This window comes from Dipodomys merriami, unplaced genomic scaffold (genome assembly GCF_024711535.1).
Source record: "Dipodomys merriami isolate MVZ:Mamm:240054 unplaced genomic scaffold, mDipMer1.0.p SCAF_14, whole genome shotgun sequence".
In the NCBI taxonomy this organism is placed as follows: domain Eukaryota; kingdom Metazoa; phylum Chordata; class Mammalia; order Rodentia; family Heteromyidae; genus Dipodomys; species Dipodomys merriami.
The window spans coordinates 14,562,533-14,588,269 of NW_027202715.1; the positions used below are offsets into that span (position 1 = coordinate 14,562,533).

Sequence of the window (25,737 nt, forward strand, 5' to 3'; positions counted from 1 at the left end):
GGGACAGTGATACCTAACTTTATTCCTTAATAAGTACAGCCAACATCTAAAACGACCTTCTTGTTTTAAGATTAGAGGTCTTCATGCGTAGGGAAGTGAATCACATCCTCTTGAGAGAACACCATCCTTTCTAAATGCCTCAGTGTCCAGGGCTCTTACCTTGGAAATTGTTCCTCTATCTCAGTTTTTCAATGATACTTTCTAATGGCTATGCCATACCAGAACCTCCTTCTGTATAGGGCTGTTCATAGCTCTGGATCTCATTCTTTTTAGCCTCCCAGAGATAAGGCATTTGGAATGCCTGTCTGTGTTCCTCTAGTTCCACCTTTCACCTCTTTATTGGATTCTTTTCATTATCATGTAGATATTTGTCAGTTGTTAAATATGTTATACTATATTATGTATCATGTATAATCTACTCCATCCTCCTTTGTCTGTTTACCTTTCTTTATCATTTTCCACTTTTATCTTCTTTGCTAGTTTACTTAAAAGTTATGCCAACTTTCACTATTTCCAAAATTATGTCCTACCTATGCTTTAGCCCATTTCATTCTAGCTTCCATTGCTACCATTCATATGGCTTCACATTCAGTGCCATTGAATGATCTTAGTGATCTTTAAAACACCCTCTTTCTTTGGCTTCTCCAATGTGTTCTTGTTTTTCTAGCTCCCTCTTCCCCTTTAATAACTTTTTTTTTTTTAGTGTGTTTATGTGAAAGTAGCCAGTACTGGGGTTTGAAATCAGAGCCTCACACACTTGCTTGGATTTTTCACTCATGGCTAGCGCTTTGCCACTTAAAGTCAAGTCTCTAGTTCTGGCTTTGTGCTCTTATCTAATAAGAGTCTTGGATCTGTCTGGTTATACTGGCTTCAAATTGCAATCCTCAGATCTCAGCCTCCTGAGTAGTAGAGATATAAGCCACTGGTGCTCCACGCTCTTTATTCTTGCTTTCAGTATAAGTCTCTGGCTACATCTTCTGTGAGTACTTCAATTAGCTTATCTTTCTCTAATTGCTCATTAAATATGGATCTTTACAAAAATGAACCTTGAGGTTTTGTTTTAAAGCTCTGTGCTTTTCTTGAGTAATTTCTCAAATCACATTGCTTCAAAAACAATGATGGTCTCACATTATCTTTCTCCCATATTTTTCCTCTGAGGTCTTATTCTCTGTCTAGTTGCCCACTTGACACTTCCATTTGGGTATCTCAGAGATAATACTATGTATAACTTGATTAAGACTTACAACTTCTCTTCATCCATAGCCTCTTTACTGCCTCTTTACTATATTTTAGACTCAAAGTGAAGAATTCACTTTACTTTGGAAATGTAGACAATTAATCTACGATTTAAATTTCATCTGTAAAATGGAAAAACTGTGGTGTCTATCTTCACATAAGGAAGCATCAAACAAAATTAAGATAGAGGTTGTAACTCTTCCAATTAAGATAAACTAGCAGAAGAACATCTGTAGAGCTGTTAGGAAGATTAAAGGAGTTAGTATTTATAAAGCACTTGAAACAGGTTCCTACATACATGAAGCTCTTTATTAAATATGATTATTCTATTTTTTAGAGGCTGGTCATTTTTCTTTTCATTTTTGGCTGAAACTGGGGCTTAGACTTTGTACCGACACTTTCGCTCATTTGCTAGCACTCTACCAACTGAGCCACACCTCCAACCCTTGTTTATGCTAACATTGTAGGATGAAGCTACTAGGGTAAATTATAGTAGTAACTGCTTCTGTTATTAAAAACAGCTCTCAAGTCAGTTTTCTTAAGCTTCTGTTTTAAGAAATAGCAATCCCAAAAAGAAGCCAAAAGAAGGATATAGAACAATAGAAATCTTTGAAATTGTAAAAGTGCAAAACCATGAAGAAAAATAAACAATCTAGTTTTTTGTCATTTAAAAATTTGACGCTGTTAAAAACTCTCATTAAACTAGAACTTGAATGGAACTTTGTCATACTGTTAAAAGTACAATTAGTAAAATCTTTAAATTTAAATCATAAATTGCTTAGCAGTTCAAGACTGAATGACTTTTCCCTTATGCTACCAATCAGCTGGCTGAGTTGTGCTCTACCTGGATAGGTAGCCATGGATATGGCAAAATCAGCTGGCTGAGTTGTGCTCTACCTGGATAGGTAGCCATGGATATGGCAAGGAGAAGCTCTTCCATTTTACTCTGGGACCTTAGCAGGCTTTTGTAATCCTTAGCAGTTACGGTGGGTAACAGCAGACAATAAAAGGTAGCACCCTCTAGTGTCACAGCTCGTTTAGAGCCCTGAATAGTGAGGCCCTTAGACCTACTATAATTAGTGTTAGGTACATCTCCTATGCCCAGGAAGTTGGCACCCAAGGTGTCAAGTGATTGGCAGTGGAAAGAGCTTCTGCACCTCAAGGGTTAGATCCTGGGTGCTTTGTTAAAGTAAAAATGCATGTAAAATGAAACTACATATAGAAAAGTTGAGCAGAATTTCACAAGGCCTTTCTGTTGGATGTTAAAAGAACACTGCTGAGAAAGCATAAAAGAAAACCAAATAAGTAGAAACAAGTATCACATCATGAATCAGAAATTCAAATTTGTTACATACGTTGAGCATCCCAATCCAGACATCATCATCATAATCACCATCATCATCAGCATCATCATTTCTTCTTTCCCTCCTCCCCTTCTTCCCCCTTCCTCCCCCTCCCTTTCCTGCTTCCCCTCCCCCCACCTTTCCTCCTCTCCTAGGGCCAGGGGGCTTGAGCACTTTCCCTGATCTTCTTTTGCTCAAAGCTAGCACTCTACTACTTGAACCACCATGCCACTTCTGGCTTTTTCTGTTTATGTGGTACTGAGGAATTGAACCCAGGGCTTACTGTGTACTAGGCAAGCACTCTACCACTAAGCCACACTCCCAGCCCTACATTCTTCTTGATGCTAGTACTGTGGTTTGAACTCGGGGCCTAGGTACTGTCCCTTAGTTTTTTGCTCAAGGCTGGTATTCTACCACTTGAGCTACAGCTCCATTTCTGGTTTTTTTTTGTGTGTGTGTGGTTAATTGGTGATAAGAGTCTTACATACCATCTTGCCCAGGACAGTCTAAGAAATTAAAGTCTAAGAAATTAAATTTTAAGGAATTAAAACATGTGAATCTACTAACATAATTGTAAACTGGAAACCATGTGAACTTCCAAGTGGTACATCACACAGTAGAATATTACCTAGTAATAAAAAGGAATGCAGCAAAGGTGACTCAGAAAAGCATTAGGACTGGATGTGGTGGGACATGCTTGTAATTTCAATACATAGTAAGCTGAGGCTGAAGGCTAAAGTCAAAGCCAGCCCTGGTTATGTAGTGAGTTAAAGGACAGTCTGAGGTTCGAAGCAGAAAGAGGAAGAAGAAACATTCTAAGCAGTTCTGTGGTGGCAAGAGCAAAGGAATCAGGCAGAGATGGACAACAGAACAACATTTTGAGGTAATAGAAAATACCCTATCATGATTTTGATGGTGGCTGAATATAGAGAATAGTTTAAGGTGATAGAAAATATTCTGTCATGATTTTGATGGTGGTTGATTACATACTTACATGCATTTATCACAACTCAGTAAGCTGTTTGGTTAAAATGGTGGGTTGTTTTTTGTTTGTTTTTTTCCTTGTACTGGGGATTGAATTTGGGCCCTCGCATCTCTGGGCAAGTGTTCTTTCTACCACTTGACTCTCACTCACAGTCCAGTTTATGGTTATTTTTTCAGGTAGGATCTTGAGTGTTTTTTACCCAGGTGGCTTCAGGCTGCAATCCTTCTATCTCCACCTGTTGAAGAGTTAAAATAATAGGCATGAGCCACATTTCTGGCTTGGTGAATTTTTTAGAGCCTTTTCTTGGGCGGTTCTTCTGCCTATAAAGCTCCCTTCTCTTCACATCTAATTAGCTCATGAAGTATTTAGATCTTGCTTACATATTGTGTTGTAAGGGAAGTCTGTATCAGTCTAGAACATCAGGATTATCTTTAATCAGTTTTAGTTACCATCAGTCACATAATACTCAGCTTTTTGGTCTTATCCTCAAATTCTTTACGTAAATGCTGGTTCATGATGTGTCCATGGTGCTTGAGTCTATGTGAGTAGACAATTCTATCTCCTGTTGTTAGACATGGCAGCTGGGGTTTCTGCCAAGAGAGATCACCACTGGCTGAAGTGTCCTACTTGATTTTGGCAGCTGTCTCCTACTCCTCGGGAGTCATGATGACTATGGATGTTTAGTTGTCTCTGTGGCTTTATTCAGACTTCCTGTGAACTCTTTGAATCCTCTTCCTGTTTCTGGGCCATTCTGTTCTGAGAATAAAAAGAAGCATTTCTTTGCTATTAATTCGTTTAACAGAAAGGGAAACCTGCCCTACGAGTATGTTCCTAGATTTACTCAACTTTTTCTTAGATATCCAGCAAATTGGGAAATTGAAGCAAAGCGTTTTGTTACCTACTTTGGTAATAGTTATAAACTCCTGTGAAGCACCCAGAGTCATCCTCTCTCTGGATCCTAATCTTCAGGAGAGGAATACTACTCCTGGGTACTTTACTGCTTAAAATGAAGCTTGTGTAACTTTCCAGAAGGAGAAAACAGCATCAGCTCAGTGTTCAGCCTCTGATCATATTTGACCATTTGACCATTATTATTGCAAATCTCTATTCCGTGGATGAATCCAGTTTCCAGAATAAATTTATTGAAGGGCCTGACACCCAACATTTGCTTTTCCTGTTATCACTTCTCTTCTTGATTTGGTACTATAGTCAAAAAAAATGTAATTCATTTAAGGTAGGAAGTTGATTAATCATTCTGTGAGCATAGCTGAGCATTCCATGGTTGCTCCTGTGGCTTGTCTTCGTAGGCAGTTTGAGATGTCAAGTTAGACAGTCCTCACCTAGAGCATTTCCTCACTAGTCCAGTTACTGACTTTGGAATTTTCTTTGAAAGTTTGTGTAATTTATCAAGGCTGATTATTTAATGGCTTCCCATTTATGTAATTTATACTGTTTGGACTCCTTTAATTTTGATTTTACTATATTAGAGTTTATGAAGACTACTCTGTACTGTTAAATGCTGTTAGAATTTTTGGTTCTGTGCTGAGTTTTTGTTAAGTCTTTATTGTAAATACCTTTTATATGTTCTCTGTGAGTGATTAAACCTGCCAAGAAAAAAGTGGTTTAACAGACTCTTCCCTTACGCCTGGCAGGTAACTATCTGCTAAGCAGCCTCTTTACTGGTACTTACCCAGTTCTCTCTCATGGTAGCCTGTTTTGGACTTCACAGTCACTTTGAGGACACTAAGCAGCTGTAGAAGACCATTATAACCATGGTTGAAGACATGTTCCAGTTATGACCACTCTAGATACCATTTGTTAGCCTTAGAAAGCTATACTTGAAGCAGGCCTCTCATTGGTGAAAACATCCTTGCAGTACTGTCCTTCTAGTTGCATAACTAGGCTTACTTTAGGCACTTTTCTAGATACCATCGTAGGCTATTCACTTGGTATTCTAAGAGGCTCAGTATAAATCTTCTTTATGCCTGCTTTTGATTTTTTTTGCAAGCAGCGAGGCTGAATTGATATCAAAGAGGAAATAACAGAACAGCAGCAGTGGCAGTAGTGGCAGTGCAGGAGGGTGGCTGAAGTGATTCAAAGTGCTGTGGGAGCAGTGACAGCAGGAGTTAGAGATGGCAAAGACAACAACAAAAAAAAAGTTATAGAAAGCCACGACAAGCTGAAAACAATGGGCTGCAGGCCTCGTTACAGAAATAGTTCCAGGCAACTGTAAGCCTTAAAGAGCTAAGGGTCCTGATACCCCGGGCCTAAGAGCTGTAGCACTCAATCTGAGTCTTTACACCCAAGGCTCAAGAGCTGGGACACTAGCTAGCATTGACTGCTACTAGCTGCTGCTAAGAGCTGAAGATTACACTAAGTGCTGAGTGCTGGGACACTGGCAAAGCCCAGGCAGTAAGCTTCCAACCTGAACACCTAGTGTTGTAGTCTCTAGCATCTAAAGCCTGGAACCACTTCTCAGGACTCGCTTTGAAGCTATAAGCCTCTGAATCTAACAACCCAGCCCAATAAGCCTTTGGCATTTAAGGACCCAGGTCTATGGACACTAGAAGAGCTACTGCTACTTGTCTATTTAGGATTTCTGAGTAGAGCAAAAAGACTCTGAGTAAAGCTTCTTTTCTATCAATTTTGTGAGAATTGTTTTTCTGAAAAATTCCTGCTTTGGCCAGGTGGCTTGGCTCTAGTTGATTATATCCCTGCTACACTTTAAGAACTCCTGTTAAAAGCTCTTTGAATTTTAGTTACATCTCATTTCTGTTAATTAAAACTTCCTGTTCCTGTTAATTAAAGACATATCCTATTGGAGATTGTGAACCTGAGTTCAGCCAATTCAGTTCTAGGGGCAGGGTCTGCTTTCTTAGGAATACAAAGGAAGCAGCCTGCCTCCTCTATGTGCTTACTTGCCAGATTTTGGGCTGATGGCAAACACTTCTGCAGAAGTAAACTTTGCCTTATTGAATTCCTTTTGAGTTAGTGTACTTAATCCTATATGACACTCCCAACAGTCCCAAAACATATATAACAGTACCCCAGCCAACTGACTGGTAAGGCTCTCATCTAGATTATTATAGTAGCTTCTCTAGTTTTCGTGTCTCATTTCTTGTTCCTCCTTCCTTCTGGTAGATAATCACCGCCTACCAAAGATCTCTTGGTCTTCACCATCCATCTCACTATGGAATTCCCCTTCTTACCATACTTTCTGACCTGACCTGCATGTGTGTACACACACACAGCAGTTCTTTAGACCGATCAGGATTTATGATTTATTGGATTGGTGGATGTTCAGTTAGATCAGTTTTGCATGTATTTTGTTTGCTTCATTGTGTTTGAGACTAGATGTTTCTATGTCACTGGTCTTGAACTCTTGGGTGGAGTACCAGAACTCTAGATGTACACCACCATGCCCTACTACCTGTATTTTAGAATAGACTACTTTCATCTAGTAAGGATGGAAGGAAAATAGGTTTGTCAGTGTCCATCACTCAGATAAGCAAAAGAACCACTGCCTTGATTCTTGACAGGTAGAACTGTGGTCAGAAATTAGAGACTGCCTTTGATATTCCAAACTTGATAGAAGAACATTGTTTGTATACTAATATACTAAATGCATCTCTCTTCCTGTTCTTGATTTTGTGCCTTCTACCATTTTTCTCTCCTTTCAGCCATTGTGACCTCAGCATAGACATTACACTAAGAAGTCACTGTAGGAGTCAATGAATCCTTCACAATGTGGGAACTTATTTATTAGGCAGCTACAATATGACTTCATTATTTTGTAATAAAAGTTTATCAGTTTCTCACAAAAATAGTTTTCAGTACTCTTTAATAAAAAACATAAAAGGACTGGTTTGCATTTTAAACTGAAGATGACTTTTAGAGCATGTTTAATTATAATGACTTGCTTTTTCTGGTTACTCTTTCAATTAGATTTCCAGACTGGAGAAACTGTTTATTCTATTAAAAAATGTTTCAAAAGGGAATTGCCAGTCATTTACTTAAGAGTGGCATATATTAATAACCCAGGGCTCTGTGGTGTTTATTCTTAATATGCTTAGTAATGAAGGACCGCTTTGAACATAACCTAGCAGTCTTTATTAATATCAATGAGCAGTGAGTAAGGACTTGAATTTTTAAAAAGGTTAAGTTTACATTTTGCTCATTTTGCAGCCTCTTGGTGAACTTTTGGATGAAGCCATTAAATTAATTGCTTGCCATCATGAGTAGAAGCAAACGTGACAACAATTTTTATAGTGTAGAAATCGGAGATTCTACATTCACAGTACTCAAACGATACCAGAATTTGAAACCTATAGGCTCTGGAGCTCAAGGAATAGTATGGTAAGTTTTTAAACTATAATTAACTTCTTGGTCATAAGCCATCTAGAGACAGATGTCTATATTAGTAAGTAGTCAATGGGGTTTTGTTAATTTTCATGTACACATGTCTTCACATAGCTAATTAGTAAGAACATTACTAAATCATCACTTTCATACTTTAATAAAACTAGGACTTCAGAAATCTTATTTCACACTAGGGAATGAAGTCAGCTAGTATCATTTCACTGTAAAAATCATATATATCTTTAAAATTGATTTACAAACTAATTTCTATAAGAGGCTTAGTCTTCATAGATCAGCATAATTCCTCATAAAGTAAAATGTAAAACACTCTCCTTGGAATAGTTCTGTTAATGGTTCAAAATCACTAAGTTAGCATAATAAGCTAGTGTTTGGGGGAATTCTAAGCTGCACTCTAGCATAATTATATCTTTATTATATCTTCTTGAACCAAATTTGTTTGAAAATCCATTTTAAAATCTGAAGTGTTTATGATCCAGCATTTCTGCTAGGTTCAAGAAAAACTTGCACATGTGAAGCATCTATTACAATAGCAAAAATTAGAAAGAGCATTATCTAACAACAGGAGAATAAGATAATCTTGACATACTGTACAACATTTTGTATCAACAAGGATAGTATCAGAAATGTAGAATTTAATGTAAAAGTAAAATGGACATTATTGTACCATTTGTAGTTTAAAATGTACAAAACAATACCATATGTTTATGGATGTGGACATATGTTGAAAAAATGAAAATGCTTACCAAACTAAGGGTTTTTCTTACCTCTGAGAACAAAAGGGGGCTTTACCTATAATATATTTATTAAAACAAATCAGAGCAAATGTGGTGAAACATTAAGGTAAAACAGACTTGTATATGGAAATGTACTCATTTTCTTTTCTATATTCTTGAAGCAGTTATAATTCCAAAAGTTGTAGAAATTTGAATCATTTTAGAAACTAGTCAACTGTATTTTATTTATGTGTTCATTTATTTATTGTCAGTCTTAGGACTTGAACTTAGGACCTGAATGCTGTCCTTGAGCTTTTTCAAAAACACTTAAAGCTAGCACTCTACCCTTTTGAGCCACAGTACCATTTCTGGTTTCCTGGTGGTTAATTGGAGAAAAGAGTCTTATTTCTTTTCCTGCCTGGTCTGGCTTAAACCACCTATTCTTATATCTCAGCCTCCTGAGTAGCTAGGCATGAGCCATTGGCAGCCAACTTCAACCATAATTTTAATCAACTACATTTAACCAACCATAAATTAGAGAAATGTTATTAAATGCTATGTAGTCAATACTAGGGTTCTGAACATTAGCCGTTTGGTTAGACTCTAGGTCTGTAACTAGATTGGTGACTTAGCAGATTAACAGTTCAAAGCCTGCTTTTCACCTAGAGTTGGAAGGAACATGTTATTTATGAAGTATTAAATGATATTTTAAAGTATATTAATGCTTCTGTTCCTTCACTTATTCTCTGGTAAGTACAATTTGAAATCTTCATACCAGAATTAAAAAGCAAAACTTTGCTTTAGAAGGAAGCTTAAGTCCTGTTGACCAGCTGCTAATAACTGCCTAAAGAATATCTGTCTTCCAATTTTCACTTTATTATTTAATTTCCTCAAATGATTTTTTTGTGAAACAGACAAATATTAAATGTGAAAATGTCAAAACTCGTCAACACAAACAGAAGCAACAGAAGAACTTAATTTGTGAATAAATGTAAAAGGCTCATTGTGGAACCCAGCTTACATATAATAAGGTGGACTGGATCTGGATTGGGTCTCCAGAAGCTTCGTGTGTTTTTCATATCTTCACACTAATAATAAATAGTACTCACTTCTGCAGCATATATGCTAAAATCAGAGTGATATGAGAAGGCTAGCATAATCCTTGAAAAGGATGGCATGCAAATTCATGAGACATTTCCTTATTTTTTAAAAAATGAATAAAGAATTTAAAATATTTCCTTGGATATGAAATGGTAGAATCTGCACAGGGCCTGGGCTGTAGTGTAGGTACACTCTGTGGGTAAGTTTATTCTGCCTCCTCTTTCAGTTCAGCATGAGAACATAGCCTGTGGCAGGCACCAGGAAGCCTACTGAGATACTTGTAAACCTTCATAATTTGAAATATTCCTTTGATTTAAGAGGCAAATATTAATAAGAATGAATTTAATGACTACAAATAAAACCTCCCTTACATGAACAGCCAAAATTTCTAATAATTTGCATGTGTTTTTATTTTTTAAATAGGACATTTTTAAAGTAAAAACTGTATGCACATACATTTATATGCAGTAGTTATGGTACACATAGAATGTGTACAAATACCTATTGTAAGCCAGGCACGAGTGGCTCACACCTGTAATCCTAGCTACTCAGGAGACTGAGTATCTCGGTTCAAAGCCAGACCTGGCAGAAAAGTACCCATGAGACTCTTTTCTCCAACTAACCACTGAAAAACTCTTAAGTGGTGCTGTGGCTCAAAGAGGTAGAACACTAGCCTTTAGCAAAAAGAGCTCAGGGGCAGCACCCCACGCCCTGAGTTCAAGCCACTTGACTGACAGAAAACCAACAAATATCCATTATATTGTACCAGTACCTTTATCCATATCATTCTGTACTGTCTCATATGATGAGATAGCTACAATGCAGATCCAAATTTTCAGTCAGTCAAGGAACTAAATCAATGTAGGGCTGGCCTTCAAGTATTGCATAAGCAGAAATAGTCTTCCATAAAGATTCTAATGTTAGATAGCCCAGTATGTCTCCTAGTCTCAGTGTTAGTTTTAGCTAACTTTGGGCAAGTTGCTTAATTGTTGACTCTATATTAAGCAGTAATAAGTCTTTCAAGCATAAAATTAATTACTTAAAAAAGTTACTTTATCTTGACTTTACTTTCTCTGGTCTGTCATATCCCAGAGGTGACATGTAGTCACTGCCCATGGGGTACAAAGAAAGACTTGAAGGGTAATGAATATAATGTTTATGTACATCCATGTTATGAAGCATCCTCTGCTATCCTCATCAGGTTTAAGTTTAAAACTCACCAATTTTATTTCCTCCTTCAAAAAAGTTTCATTTTTAATTACAAAATAAAAATTGGGGTACATACTTCTGTATGTACCTTTTTCTTAGTATTTTTTTTCCTGTGTCCAGAAAGATTGAAATATTTATGTAGAGTTTTTTTGTTTTTTTTTTTTTTACTCAAAGTAACAAGTATTTTGAGTAAAACTTGTGACCACATGTTTATTTTGCCTCTCCTTGATGTAGGTAAAGGCAGCTTTTAAGCTATCTAGTGGACCCAAACACTATGCATGGGTATGTTCAGTGCCTACCTGTTCTGGGGAGGTCTTGAATGACATGCAGTGAATAAGCAAAGGTTTTGTTCTTCTCATTCAGTTGTCTGTGTGAATCAGTAGCATTTTAAGAAAGAGGAATAAGGATAGAGGACACAGGTTGAGCAATGCAAAATGGTGAATGAACAGTTGTATTTACCTTTAAGGAAGTGAAATAATATTCATGAGTATTTCATCAGTTTTATAGGCTTTTACTCAAGTGTTGTTTTTTAATTTCTTGTTACAGTGCAGCTTATGATGCCATTCTTGAAAGAAACGTCGCAATCAAGAAACTAAGCCGACCATTTCAGAACCAAACGCATGCTAAGCGGGCTTACAGAGAGTTAGTGCTTATGAAGTGTGTTAATCACAAAAATGTAAGCGGATTTCTGAAATGAAGATTACTTATAGATGCACAAATATTAACATACTATTTTTAAATATTAGGGTCTTTAAATTGGTTTTCTGGTTTGAAACATCATTTCAGAGGTATGTGTATGTGTACATATGTCAGACTACACATCCAAAGTGTACATTTGTCCCTCAACTTTGGTAAATATTATCAAAAGAAAAATGGCTTTTGAAATTTAGATTATGTAACTTCCCAACATAGACTTCATAGAAGGAGTTTTAAAGAAGTGTGTTAGAATAACTTCATACTTAAGCTCAGTTTTTGCTTCTCTATAAAGCTAGCATTTCAGAAAACTAGACAACAGAGATGAAATTGTTTCCATTTTACTTTGCCGGTAGTATGTGGGATACACAATTCTGATCACTTCTTCGTAGCTCTGCCCATCTCCTTAAGTGATATCAGTTACTCACTGATCACTTCGTGTTGAAAATAACCAGAGAGAGAGAGAGAGAGAGGGGTGTGTGTGTGTGTGTGTGTGTGTGTGTGTGTGTGTGTGTGTGTGTGTGTGTGTGTGTGTGTGTGTGTGTGTGTGTGTGTGTGTGTGTGTGTGTGTGTGTGTGTGTGTGTGTGTGTGTGTGTGTTCTAGCTTTTTTGGTGCTTAATTGGAGATAAGAGTCTCAGACTGGGCTGACTTCAAACAGCAATCCTTAAATCTCAGCCTCTTGAGTAGCTCTAGTTACAGTTACGAACCACCAACACCTGGATTAATAAGAGATTATAAAGCAGTTAGGTTAAACTTATAAAAAATCTTTAAAGAGATTTAGGAAAACATTCTACTTTCTATTTTACACTAATCATACTGATACTTTAATGATTATTTTAATGGAATAATTGCTCCAAGCCAGGTGGAAATAAACTAGGAGAAAATTGCATCAATGATAGTTTTATGAAGTACTGGACCAGACACGTCTGGCTGGGGATGCCCTTCTTCTTCCAACAAGAAGCCAGACATGTTTGTCCTGCTCACTATGGCCTGATGACTCTTGGGTATAGCTACTCATGATATTGTCACCTGTGGACCCAGTTTTACGAGGAGGGCTGACGAGGTGTTAACTTAGTTTCTCCTTCCTTGAGGTGTCCAGTCCCTCCTCCCCACCAAGCCTAGGTGACTGTCAAGAAGTGGAAATGTGGGAAGCATGTATCACATGATTGCTACTCTTGGCAGGAGCTGCTCAAAACATGCTGATTGAGTGTCTTTCATGATGAATTTGAGTTTCTCTTTTAGCCTGATCACTTCCCTTTGTACTTTGATCAAGTTCTCTGATAGGAACCGGCACTGTAAGCATTAAATGATGCTTAGAAATCATGTCACCAGCCGGGCGCTGGTGGCTCACGCCTATAATCCTAGCTACTCAGGAGGCTGAGATCTGAGGATCGTGGTTCAAAGCCAGCCCGGGCAGGAAAGACCATGAGACTCCTATTTCCAATAAACCACTAGAAAACCGGAAGTGGCGCTATAGCTCAAGTGGTAGAGCGCTAGCCTTGAGCTGAAGAGCTGAGGGACAGCGCCCAGGCCCAGAGTTCAAGCCCCCACGACCGACAAAAAAAAAAAAAAAAGAAATCATGTCACCATTTCACTCACATGGTCTTAACAAATAATTCTTTGTTGGAGGCCTGCTAGCGAGTAATGTCGCATCCATCATTTTTCCTTTTTTTTTTCTTTTCTGGTTTTAGACAACTTATTATTAGCTTGCCTCCTTTAGATTTCAAAGGTAAAATTTAATTACTCTCCCTACAATATGAGACATTGCTTTTTTCTTTGACTCTTCATTTATTGAGTCTACTTCTCAGTTTTGCTCAGTGTATCTTCATAATAGCTGGAATTTGGGGGCATATTACAGAAATTATGTGTGAAGCTGTCAAAAGTATCCCTTATTCTGTATCTTATTCATGTGAATGTTATTACTGGAGTCGTTTTCATGAAATCACGAAAATCTAATCTTTTTTTTTGTCGGTTGTGGGGCCTGAACTCTGGGCCTGGGCGTTGTCCCTCAGCTCAAGGTTCAAGGCTAGCCCTCTACCAATTGAGCCACAGTGCCACTTCCGGCTTTTTCTGCTTACGTGGTACTGAGGAATCAAACCCAGGGCCTCATGCATGAGAGGCAAGCACTCTATCACTGAGCCACCTTCCCAGCCCCTCTAAATTCTTCATATATCTAGTTGCATTTTTCTCATTTATTGATTCTGGTTTTGTTGATTTTTGTCCACAGAAGGAATCAATGACTTTTTACTCCTCTTACTACTTCTCCCAAAGTAATCCTATACCACCTACTAATCAATACATGAGTTTTTTCTAGACTATCCAATCTATGATTGATGATTTCTTTTATTCCCATTAGAAAAAAAGCAGCAAGTGACTGACTTTTGTTTTTGTTTGTTTTTATTAACAAGTGATCTTTCCATATATATATACAATGTAGTCCAATCACCCTTTCCCCTTCTATACTCTGCCCCATCCCACTCCCTCTTAAAACAGTTTCAATTAGGTTTCATTGTTCTATTCTCATACATGCAAATAAAGAACTTCCATCATGTTCATCCTTGTGCACTGTCTTTGTTAAGCATTCCCCCTTCTAGTCTCCCATCAGAGTCTGTTTTTAGTGTGTATTAATTGCAACCAATAAGTTTTACTATGGTATTTCAGATATGTGTTTATTATATTTTGCCCAGAATAAGCCTCTTTATTTCCTTCTCTCCCTTTCCTCCATCCCCTGTTAATTAGTATTTGGGGGGCTAGGGACAGTATTGGGATTTGAATTCAGGTCCTCAACTTTGCTTGACTTGCTTGCTTCGCTGGCACTCTACCACATGAGTTTCCACCCGACTTTTTGCTGTTTATTTTTGAAATAAAGTCTCATAAGCTTCTTTGCCAGACTGGCTTAGAAACAAGATCCTCAGGATCTCAGCCTCTGGACTCATACTCTTTATGACTTTAATATTTCATGGTGTATGTGTACTTTTTTTTTTACCCATTTTTTATCATTTCATGTGTTTTTGAGCACCTCAACTGATGCTGTCATTTACTTGTTGTGAACAGTACTGCAATAATAATAAGCATGCAGGTACTTTCTTGTATATTGATTTACACTCTTTTGAATAATGCCTAAAAGTACAATGGGCCTAGCTTATGATAGGTCTATTTTTAGTTTTGAGAAACCTCCATACTAGTTTACACTAGTTTACATTTCAATAACATTTTATGTGGGCTCCTTTTCCCCTGCATCTTTGCCAATAATTATTACATTTTCTTGATGATTGTCATTCTAGCTGGTGAAATAGAATCTTAGTATATTTTAACTTCCATTTCCTTTATGACTTAGGATGTTGAACATTTCTTCGTGTGTCTATTAGTCATTTGTATTTCTTGTGAGACTTTCCAAGTCACTTGCCCATTCCATTAATTGCTCTATTTTTTTTTTTATGTTCTTTTTTTTTGATTGGTCGTTGGGCCTGAACTCTGGGCCTGGGCTCTGCCCCTCAGCTCTGCCCCTCAGCTCTTCAGCTCAAGGCTAGTGCTCTACCACTTGAGCCACAACACCAGTTCTGGCTTTTTCTACTTATGTGGTGCTGAGGAATCAAACCAAGGGCCTCATGTGTGCAAAGTGAGCACTCTACCACTGAGCCACCTTCCCACCCAGTGTTCAATTTTTTTTTAACTCTGTAATTCTGGATATTCATCATTTATTTATTGAGTAGCTGGCAAAGATTTTCACTCATTCTGTGGTTGTGTCTTGTTTCTGTTGTGCAGAGTTTTGTTTTTTGTTTTTTTTTGTCAGTCATGGTTCTTGAACTCTGGCGTTGTCCCCAAACTCTACAGCTCAAGGCTAGCACTCTACCACTTGAGCCACAGTGTCACTTGCGGTTTTCTGGTGGTTAATTAGAATCTCATGGACTATCCTGCCCAGGCTGGCTTTGAGTTGCGATCCTTAGATCTCAGCCTCCTGAGTAGCTAAGATTTACAGGCGTGAGCCCCCAGGGCCCGGCATACATAGAGTTTTTCATTTGATGTCCCAATTTTCAATTCTTGTTCTTGTTTTCTGGAAAATTGGAATCCGATTGAGAAAACTTGCAGAATTTTCCCTTTGTTTTCCTGTAGTAGATTTAAAGTTTCATGTCTGACCGAATTCTTTGGTCCATTTGTAGTTTATTTTTGTACAGGGTAAGAAATGGGGTGGGGGTCAAATTTCAGTCTGCAGCAAGTAGATGGCCAGTCTTCCCAGCGCCATTTGTTAAAGAGGCTGACTTATCTCAAAAGAAAAAAAAAACAGAAAGTAAATGGCCTGTAGCAGATACATATATAATCAGTCTGAGTCTTCTATTGTAAAAGTGAGTGCATGCTGAAGAACATAAGGGGCTTGAATAGAAATGAAAGTTGTGCCTTAATTTCATGATGTCCATGTAAGTGGCAGTATGTATCTGAAACTCTGAAGCTAAGCAAAGGCTTCCAATGCATTTGGGGGAATTATTTACATATAGATGTTTGGAGATGGTAACATAGATAATTTCTTTCATGGAATGGGTAGAAGAGAGAAGAATATCCTTATAAAGATGGTAGTGAGAAAAGGGTATGTCTGTGTATGGATCACTGAATTTGACTAGAAATGAAGGAAAGTGGAAAAGTGCAATGTTATTTAGAACTAGAAAAATGACAGATTTTGTCAGGAAATGACAGATTTTGTAGAAATAAGTGGGGTATAACTGGTAGATGTGTTTAAGATTTCCTGAAAAATAGGTAGATAATTGTGTAGTACTAGTCCTTAATAAAGTGTTCATAAATACAATAGACTACAGGGGAAAACCTGTTGATAGGGTTTTTATTTTTTAAACTTTCAAACCAATTTTAGATTCATAGTAAAATTAAGAGGAAGGCATAAAGAGTTTTCATACAACTCTCACCCTTCCATATATGTCCACCATCCCTCAAATCAATGGCCCCTTACCAGAGTTCATTAGAATTGCTGGACCTACAGTAAAACATCATTATCACCTAAAGCCCATTATTTGCACATTATAGGTTTACTTCCCCCAAACCTAGTGCAGGAGATCAAAGCCAGGCAGGCCCTGGTGCATGCTAGGCAAGCACTTTAGCAGAGAGCTACATTCCTCAGCCTCAGTTCAGTTGGTGTGGTGTACTTTATATGTTTGAACAAATGTATGATATATATATATATACACACACACGTACAAATGTATATATACATATATATGTGTATGTACACACACTTTTCTATTATCCATTTTCACTACCCTGAAGATGTTGTAGGTCTCTAGTCCTTCCTCTTCCCCAATCCCTAGCATATGCTTTACTGTATAAAATAAATTTATTTTAATTTACAGCATAAAATTTGAAAGATTTTAACTTAATAAATTTTTTATGTTTACAGTTTCCAAATAAAGTATTAGGAGGTAGCGTCTTAATTTTTCTTTTTGCCTTTACCATAGATAATTGGTCTTTTGAATGTTTTCACACCACAGAAATCCCTAGAAGAATTTCAAGATGTGTAAGTATGGTAATTAAAATTTTGTTAGTATAAAATTTTGTTAGCATATTTTTCTTAAGATTGTTGCTGTATACCTTAGCTGTCATCTTTTTCCACCCATGAAGTTACATAGTAATGGAGCTCATGGATGCAAATCTTTGCCAAGTGATTCAGATGGAACTAGATCATGAGAGAATGTCCTACCTTCTCTATCAGATGCTGTGTGGAATCAAGCACCTTCACTCGGCTGGAATTATTCATCGGGTTAGTAGAAAATTCTTATCACCATGTTCTCATTTTAATCATTGAGTTGAAATTCCTATCACAGAATGAACTGTTTTAAAGTATACAATTTAGCGCATTTAGTCTGCTCACAATGTACACCAAATGTTGAATATACTATCACCCTGAAAGAAAGCCCATATCCTTTTTTGGCAGTCACTCCTCATTCCTTTCTCTCACCATGGTGCTGATCAGCTTTCTGTATCTAAGGGATTACCTGTTCTGGAGATTTCATACAAGTGGAATCATATGATATATTACCTTTCGTGTCTAGTTTCTGTCACTTGGCATGTTTTTAAGATCTTTCTGTGTTATAGCATTTACCAGTACTTCCTTTTCTTTTGTGTTCTGTGTACCACATTTGTCCATTTATCCATCAGTGGACATCAGTAGACTTCTGCCTTTCAGCTGTTAGGGGTTGTGCTGCTGTGAAATGCACATACAAATGCTTGTTCAGATAGCTGTTGATCATTTCTTCTGGGTATGTACATCAGAAGTGGAACTGCTACATCTTAAGGTAATTTTGTGGTTAACTTGTTAAGGAGTAATAAAACTTTTCCAAAGCAGCTGTACCATTTTGCATTCCCAGAAGCAGTGTACAAGGTTCCAGTTTCCCCACTACCTTCTCAAAACTTTTCAATTCAGAGTGGATATCAGTATTTCATTGTGTTTTGATTTGCATTTCCCTAATGACTACTGATGTCTACCATCTTTTTATGTATTTGGTGGCAATTTGTGCATTATCTTTGAAGATAGCATGTAAACCTTTTGCTTCTTAATTGGATTGTTACTCTTTTTGTTGTTGTTGAAGTTCCTTATTTATTATGTATAATAGATCTTCATCACTATATTATTTATAAACATTTTCTCCCGTTCTATAGGTTCTTTTTTCATTTTATTGATGTGTTAATTTGTGAAAAGTTTAATGTCATGAAATCTGGTATTGTTTTTCTTTTGTTGTATGTGCTCTGGTGTTATATACAAGAATCCATGATCAAATTCAGAGTCATGACAACTCATCTCTTTTTTTTTTGTGAGATCTTTTTTATTCCTTTGGGCTTGTTTTATGTATGGTGTAAACCAAAATAGGGGGTCCATTTTATTCTTAAATGTGTCTCAGCTCTAGCTGTTAAGAGTATTCTTCCCCTAGTGAATGGTCTTATTGTTCTTGTCAAAAAACAAAATAAGCAGACAGAACCCAGCTGGCTATAGATTCATGGTTGTATTTCTGAACTCTTAGAATTTTTGTATTATTGTTATTGTATCTGGCCATATATTGGTACCACATATTTTTGATCCCAATAGCTTTATATTAAATTTTTCTATAAGAAAGTATAACTCCTCCATCTTTGTTCTTTTTCAGGGTTTTTTTTTTCACTATTTGGGGCTCATTGTGGTTACATAGGAATTTGAGGATCAACTTTTCTCTTGGTTTAAGGATTTCGTTAAATGTATAAATTGAGTAGTTTCGTCCTGTTAAGAATATTTGATATTCTAATTTGTGAACATCTGCTATCTTTCCCTTTCCCTAAGTCTTCTATGCTATAATAAAATATAAAAGATGGTGTTAAACAAAAAAAATTTAAAAAGTATCTTCAAGTTCTGGAATCTAAAAATCCTCCATCAAAGTGCCAAAAATTTGGCTTCTGGTGAAGCCTAAGGCTGCTTTATAGTCAGCCATCTTCTTGTCTTAAATGGCCTTTTTTCTGGTGGCATGAGAATTTTAAAATGCCATACTTTTTTATTATAGGAGCATCAATTTATTTGGATTAGAGTTTCAGTCTTTGTCCATTTATCCATCAGTGGACATCAGTAGACTTCTGCCTTAATTACTCTCTAAGGATCCTATCTCCAAATATGGTCAACAATGAGGCTTGTTGCTTCAGTGTAAGAATTGGGGGCATGAGCCTAGTGCAGTTGCTCATTTCTATAATCCTAGCTACTCAGGAGGACTATAGTTTGAGGTTAGCCCCAGCCAAAAATAAATGATACCACTCAAAAAGTAAGCCCAAGGAGGTGGTGTATTACTCTCTGGGAGGCTTGGTTAGGAAAATCATGATCTGAGGCTGATCCAAGGAAAAAACACAAGACCTTACCTGAAAAATAAGTAAAGCAAAAAGGGATGGGAGTGTGGCTTATATGGCTAAGTGCCTGCTTTGTAAGGATGAGGCCCTGAGTTCAAACTCCAGCACTCTCCCTTCAAAAAGCAGAAGAGGCAAGGGAAACAATTTAGTTCATTACATGGGACTTCTGTTTATGGTTTTAAGTGTTTATGTATTTTGCCTTAATAGTTTATTCCTAGGCATTTTCTTCTTTTGGAAGCTGTTATAAATTGAATTATGTTCTTTTCAAATTATTATGTGGAAAACGAATTGGGGTTTTGTATATTGAGCTTATGTCTTGCAACTGTGATGAATGTATTAGTTTTATAATTATCTTACATGTATTCTTAAAGCAGTTTTCTTTTTTTTTAACAGGAGAATAATCAAATTTTTGTTTGTTATCCATGTTAAAGCAGTTTTCTACATATAATATAAATCTTAACCATCTACACCCAAGTTTCACTTCATGACTTTGTTACATTTAACTACTATGAAGTGATGAAAATAGTAGGCATCTTTGTCTCATTTCTTTCCTGAAGGTGAAGACTTTCAGTCTTTTGCCTTTGAATTAGTTTGTTTTCCATTGTTCACAGACTTTTCTGCCCAGACTGATTTTGTACCTTGGTCCTCTAGGTCTCATCTGAGTAACTAGGATTCCAGGTGCAAGCTGGCTTTTAAGATTGGGGGGGGGGGGTGTGCTTAAACCATGACTTAAGCTCAGGGCTTTGTATTCTTGCTTAAATTCTTGTTCATGGCTGGCACTTTACTGTTTGAGCCACACTTCCAGCCTCATTTGATTTTTTTTTTGGAGGGGGGCGATCCCTGAACATAGCTATGAAGCTCCAGCTACCCTCAAACTCTGATCCCCCTGCCTCAACCTCCTGATTCTCAGTGTTGAGATTATGGGATGGGCCACTATATTGGGTATAATAGTTTTACTTGAGCTTTAAGATGCCTTGTAAATCTTTTTTTCTCTGTTACCCTTTTCCCACCAAATCATTTACTGTGTTTGATCAGAAATTTCTAGTTAGTAATGATTTCTATGAAATAAGGCATGATTAACTTCTGTGATAACTTCAAGTTTGAAAAGTGGCTTAAATCTGACTTCTCAGGTTTACCCATTTATGATGAATCTGTGTAGTGACATCATAGAATAGTGAAAAGTTAGGTTCACTTGTTTTTAAATTCCAGGATAACTCCTTGTGAACTGCAAGATCATGGTATGTGTCTTAGCAATCATTTTTTTATTTTTATGTTTTGAAGGACTTAAAGCCCAGTAATATAGTAGTAAAATCAGACTGCACTTTGAAGATTCTCGACTTTGGCCTGGCGAGGACTGCAGGAACAAGTTTTATGATGACCCCTTATGTAGTGACTCGCTACTACAGAGCGCCTGAGGTCATCCTAGGCATGGGCTACAAGGAGAACGGTCAGCACACACATCTTTGAAATACTCTTCTCGTACTCTTGCTTTCTTTTATTTGTTAGGTTTCTTACATAATTAAATTGAAATATACCTGAGTTATCAGATGATAATGCACTTGAGTATCACTAGGTTTTATGCTAAAAATCTGAAAAAAATATGAGTCTTATTTACTCAAATGTTAACACTATTCACATAAGAATCCATTTCTACATGAGAATAGAATATATGCCTTTTGCTTGCCTGTAACGTGAAACTGAGTATGTACTTTGGTATACAAGGAGGCAGGAAGTATGAGTGAAAATCTCAGTGGCAGTCTTAGCATGCTGTAGTGGGTTTGCCCATATTTCTGACACCTGAAGTGAATGCCAATATCAGGAACACTTTCTGTAAACTTGGAGAGCTGCAATAAGGCCATTCTGCCTCATGGATAATTAAGGTGATCTCTCAGAGAAAAACAGTTAATGTTTCATCAAAGCTTGGTTCCAGTCTTAATAAGATGGCTTTATAGTATTATTATAGTCAAGTGGTGCATTGGGTTAAACTGGTTACTTAAATTAATCCCACATACTCTGTAGAATAAGACTTCCTTAGCCGGGCATCAGTGGCTCACACCTGTAAACCTAGCTACTCAGGAGGATGAGATCTGAGGATCGCAGTTCAAAGCCAGCCTGGACAGGAAAGTCCATGAAACTCTTGTCTCCAATAAACCACCAGAAAACCGAAAGTGGCGCTGTAGCTCAAGTGGTAGAGCCCTAGCCTTGAGCTGAAGAGCCGAGTGCTCAGGCCCAGAGTTCAAGCCCCACGACCGACAAAAACAAAAAATAAGACTTCCTTTTTCTAGGAAAGAAACTGAAATTGCAGTTCCTTTGAATCCAGAAACTTCATTCGCTCTAGTTTTTTTTTTTATTAAAATATCATTGGAATTGGGATTTTAGCTCAGTCTCCTTTTCTGATATAATTAAACAACATTTGCTATTAATATTTTGTACTTAAGTAACCATACTGATCTATTTTTATACTCTATACCTAAAATTTGAAGGTTTTGTTTGATCGATACTTTAAATTGATAATTGAAGTAACTGGCATGAAGTTTTTGTTTTGCTGTGAAACTTAGCAGTTGTCACAGATACTAACAATGTGTTGTGTCCTATGAATATGACCATGAGGTAGCTTCGTATCAGAAATGTACACTAAGAAAAAAATAACATAGAGCCAGCCTCCAGTGGCACTCATGCCTGTAATCCTAGTTATTCAGGATGTTGAGATCCAGAGGTTGAGAGCCAGCTGGAGCAGAAAAGTGAGTCTCAGTCTCAAATTACCAGCAAAAAAACCCAACTGGAGGTACATGGATTAACTGGTAGACTGCCAGTCAAGCAAGACAAGCAGTTGTGGCCTTCAGTTCCTATCCTAGTACTGGAAAAATAAGACACTATCATGAAGAAGTTGGATAAGAATTAGACTGATAGTCTTAATTATCCCACCACCACCAGAAAACAGTAAAGTGGAATGCTCACTCACATTATTGATAACTGTGTTAATGAGCAAGGGTAAATAAATTAAACACTTGTCTTAGACATTTCCCCCACATGCCTGATTTGCCACTAAACGTCTTTTCTAGCAGGCTACTTAATAACATTTTGAACAGTGTGGAGCAATCTAATGTAATTTTAACCAGTCCTTTGCAGCAAGTTTTTATGTATGAATGAAGCTTATCAGTCTTCACTAACCCTAAAAATAACTTCTCTAACTTGTACCTTTCAAATTCTTTTTATTTAGAAATATTTTTGAAGAATCCCAGTGTAAATTGTGTCCTTCTTTAACTTATTTGCCATTTTTAAATAAAATCTATAGAGAAAGTTTATTCTAATTTATTTTTGTGAAAAAAATGAAAACAATGGAAAAATATTTTCTGGTAAGCTAATATTTGAGTATTAACTTCTCTAGATTTGTTTCCTTGAAATTGGATCCTGCTATAAATAGAAGTTTGTGCATATTCTAATATGAGATTTTAGGGAAATCTCAGTTACAGAGGATTTCGGGAAGTTACTTCCAGTTTAGCTGCAGTGACTGCAGTCTTCTTTTAGCAATGTACTAGGAAGCAGCAGCTTAAGTTTTATAAATTCACCAAAGTGGATAAGGGGCAGCTAACTCAGCTAGGTGCCAGTAGCTCATGCCTGTAATCCTATCTATTGAGGAGGTTGAGATCTGAGGATCTCCATTCCAAGCCATCCTGTGCAGGAAAGTTTGTAAGACCCTTATCTCCAGTTAACCACCAAAAAGCTGGAAATGGAGCTGTGCCTCAAGTGGTAGAGTGCTAGCCTTGAGCACAAGAGCTCAGAGATAGCACCTAGGACCTGAGTTCAAAATTTAAAAAAAGGCATCACTCTCTAACATCTAATCCTACCCTTTTCTTCTTAAAGAATCTAGACCTTCATACTTAAAGCCAAGTTTAAGGCGTTTCCTTTTGAATACTTATTTTCTCACTTGTCTTCGTATTAAACTGCAAATACCTTCTCACTCTTCTTTTAAAATTCAAACCCAAAGGTATAAATTGACTCAATGTGTGATTAACTTTAGAAAACAGGAAGAGATTTCCAAATTGTCTATTTCTGTGTATAGCGGGTTCTTTTTAGCACTTCTCAGAGCTCTTTAAAGTTGGCAGGAGACTCTTGGTAGATAATAAATTTATAGGAATTTGCATTCTTTGTCCAGCCAAAAGTAACTTCCTCAACTCATAGTACTTTGGTTTTATGAGTCTTAAAAACTAAATAGAAAGTATATGAAATACATGTCTGTTTATTAAATTTTCTCAATAGATTGTTCATCCTCTAAGCACTTGTTCCTTTAGGAGTAGTGGTATAAATGAACTAGAATGATGTTGCCAAGAAAATAATTGACTTCACACTAAATTTGTGATATCCGGTTTGAAAATGTCTGAAGAATTCTTTAGATTAATATCTAAACAATAAAAGTATAGACACTGTTTTTGTTAAATCTTTTAATATGCTAAATATTTTCTGCTCATGCTTTTTTTCTTTTATTTGACTTAAAGAGAGAGAATAATGCACAGTATAATGCAGTTTAACCACAAGATAGTATATTTTTTGTAGTTTTACTACAGTATGTTACATTTTTAGCTTTGCTTACAGGTTCATTGGGTTTACTTCACATTTAATCAAATTCTCAGTTTTAAAGTGTACAGCTTTATTAAATTCATTCAATCTGTGCATAACTCTCACTTTAAAATTAGATATATAGTTAAAATGCCACAGTTTACATTTTCTTTTGTGAACCAAAGCTTTTTGAAAAATACTTTATTTTGAATTACTCCATTAGCTAAAATTATAATCATGGTTTTCTGTGATGCTTTGCAGTTTTTATATAACACAATCATATTATGCTTCTTTGATTTTAATGACCTTTTGCTTTGCTTTTCCTTCTTTCGTGCTGCAAACACATAGTGGATTTATGGTCTGTGGGGTGCATTATGGGAGAAATGGTTTGCCACAAAATCCTCTTTCCAGGAAGGGACTGTATCCTTGTGCTGCTGCAGCAGATTAATTAGTTAGGAGATGAGCTGTTCTCTAATGAAAATGAATATGCTACATTTGTACATGGAGGTGTTTTTAAACTGATGTAAAGTTTGTGGCTGTTATAGTTCCAAAACCCATTGAGCTAAGAAGCTGAACTATTTGTAGGCTGCATCTGGCAGTAGGACATACAGTCTCTGCTGGTAGTCAGAGCACATTCACTGTCACTTATTTTTATTTTGTACTGCTTTCTATGATTTTAAAGTGTACATGGTGTGCGTGGTTTTTTTTAATGTTTATATAGTTTCTTTTTATTTTAACCAAAATCTTTATGTTAATGTCATTGCATTTTGTTTTCAGTTGACATTTGGTCAGTTGGGTGCATCATGGGAGAAATGATCAAAGGTGGTGTTTTGTTCCCAGGTACAGATCGTATCCTTATCTTTGGCCTAAAATGTAGTTTCTAAAGGTCAAAATGTACGATAGCATTTCAGCCTGGTCAGGTCCACTGTATTGTCTCTCCCTAATATAAAGTATTGTTAAATTACTCTTTCAAAATACCACCACTATTTTATATAGACTTTTCCTTTCCCTCATTTATCCTTTCATATTGCTAATTCTGAAAAGGCTCAAGTGTGATTATTTATAGTTACTGGCTGGCTTTGAGTTGATTGACTTAACCCAAATAAAATGCCATGGCTTGTGTTTAAATTTTCTAATCATTAAACACTTGAGTAAGTCTAGAAATACTGAGGACTTAATATGAAATTTAGAATTGTCTGGCCCTCCTTCTCTTTTTGTTCCCCACCTCCTTTTTGTGTTAATGTTCTGTGTGTTTTGTGTCTTGATTGTTGTCTTATCACTCAACATAACATCTGATTCTTTCTTGTAGAATTTCAGTAGTGATAGTTTTATATGGTACTGACTAGATTATTAGACTTGTCATAATTAACAGTGTCATGCTTTCGAGGAATAACACTTAGAATGGTTTTTAGGAGGAAGAATTCACTAGATTACAGGATGGGAGGTTTCAAGATTAAAGACTAGTAGGAAGAAGATCAGGTAATCATACCTAACCTGACAAGTTACAAAACAATTCAGTCTTTTTTATGCATCTCAGACCTTTTGGAAGAAGGTCTGTTGATATAAGGTCAACAAAGAATGGCAAAGGAAAGTGCCACTTTTATCAGTTACCATTTTTGATGCTATTCATCATCTTTGTTAGGTAGAAAATTCAGA

General features: G+C 36.7%; 1 protein-coding gene across 5 annotated transcripts in view; it reads left to right on the forward strand.

The window, feature by feature from the left end:
- The window catches only part of Mapk8 (mitogen-activated protein kinase 8), an 81,436-nt gene that overhangs the window by 39,300 nt on the left and 16,399 nt on the right, over nt 1–25,737 (forward strand). For 3 of the 5 annotated variants that reach the window (XM_070020785.1, XM_070020787.1, XM_070020784.1), the window contains 6 exons: nt 7,750–7,920; nt 11,514–11,643; nt 17,121–17,179; nt 17,284–17,422; nt 20,806–20,971; nt 24,430–24,501. In XM_070020785.1, the coding sequence (XP_069876886.1) occupies nt 7,799–7,920; nt 11,514–11,643; nt 17,121–17,179; nt 17,284–17,422; nt 20,806–20,971; nt 24,430–24,501 (688 nt within the window). In that variant the 5' untranslated portion in view covers nt 7,750–7,798. Of the gene's footprint in view, nt 1–7,749; nt 7,921–11,513; nt 11,644–17,120; nt 17,180–17,283; nt 17,423–20,805; nt 20,972–24,429; nt 24,502–24,858; nt 24,931–25,737 lie in introns of all 5 variants that reach the window. The other 2 variants (XM_070020786.1, XM_070020788.1) reach the window with 1 other exon arrangement.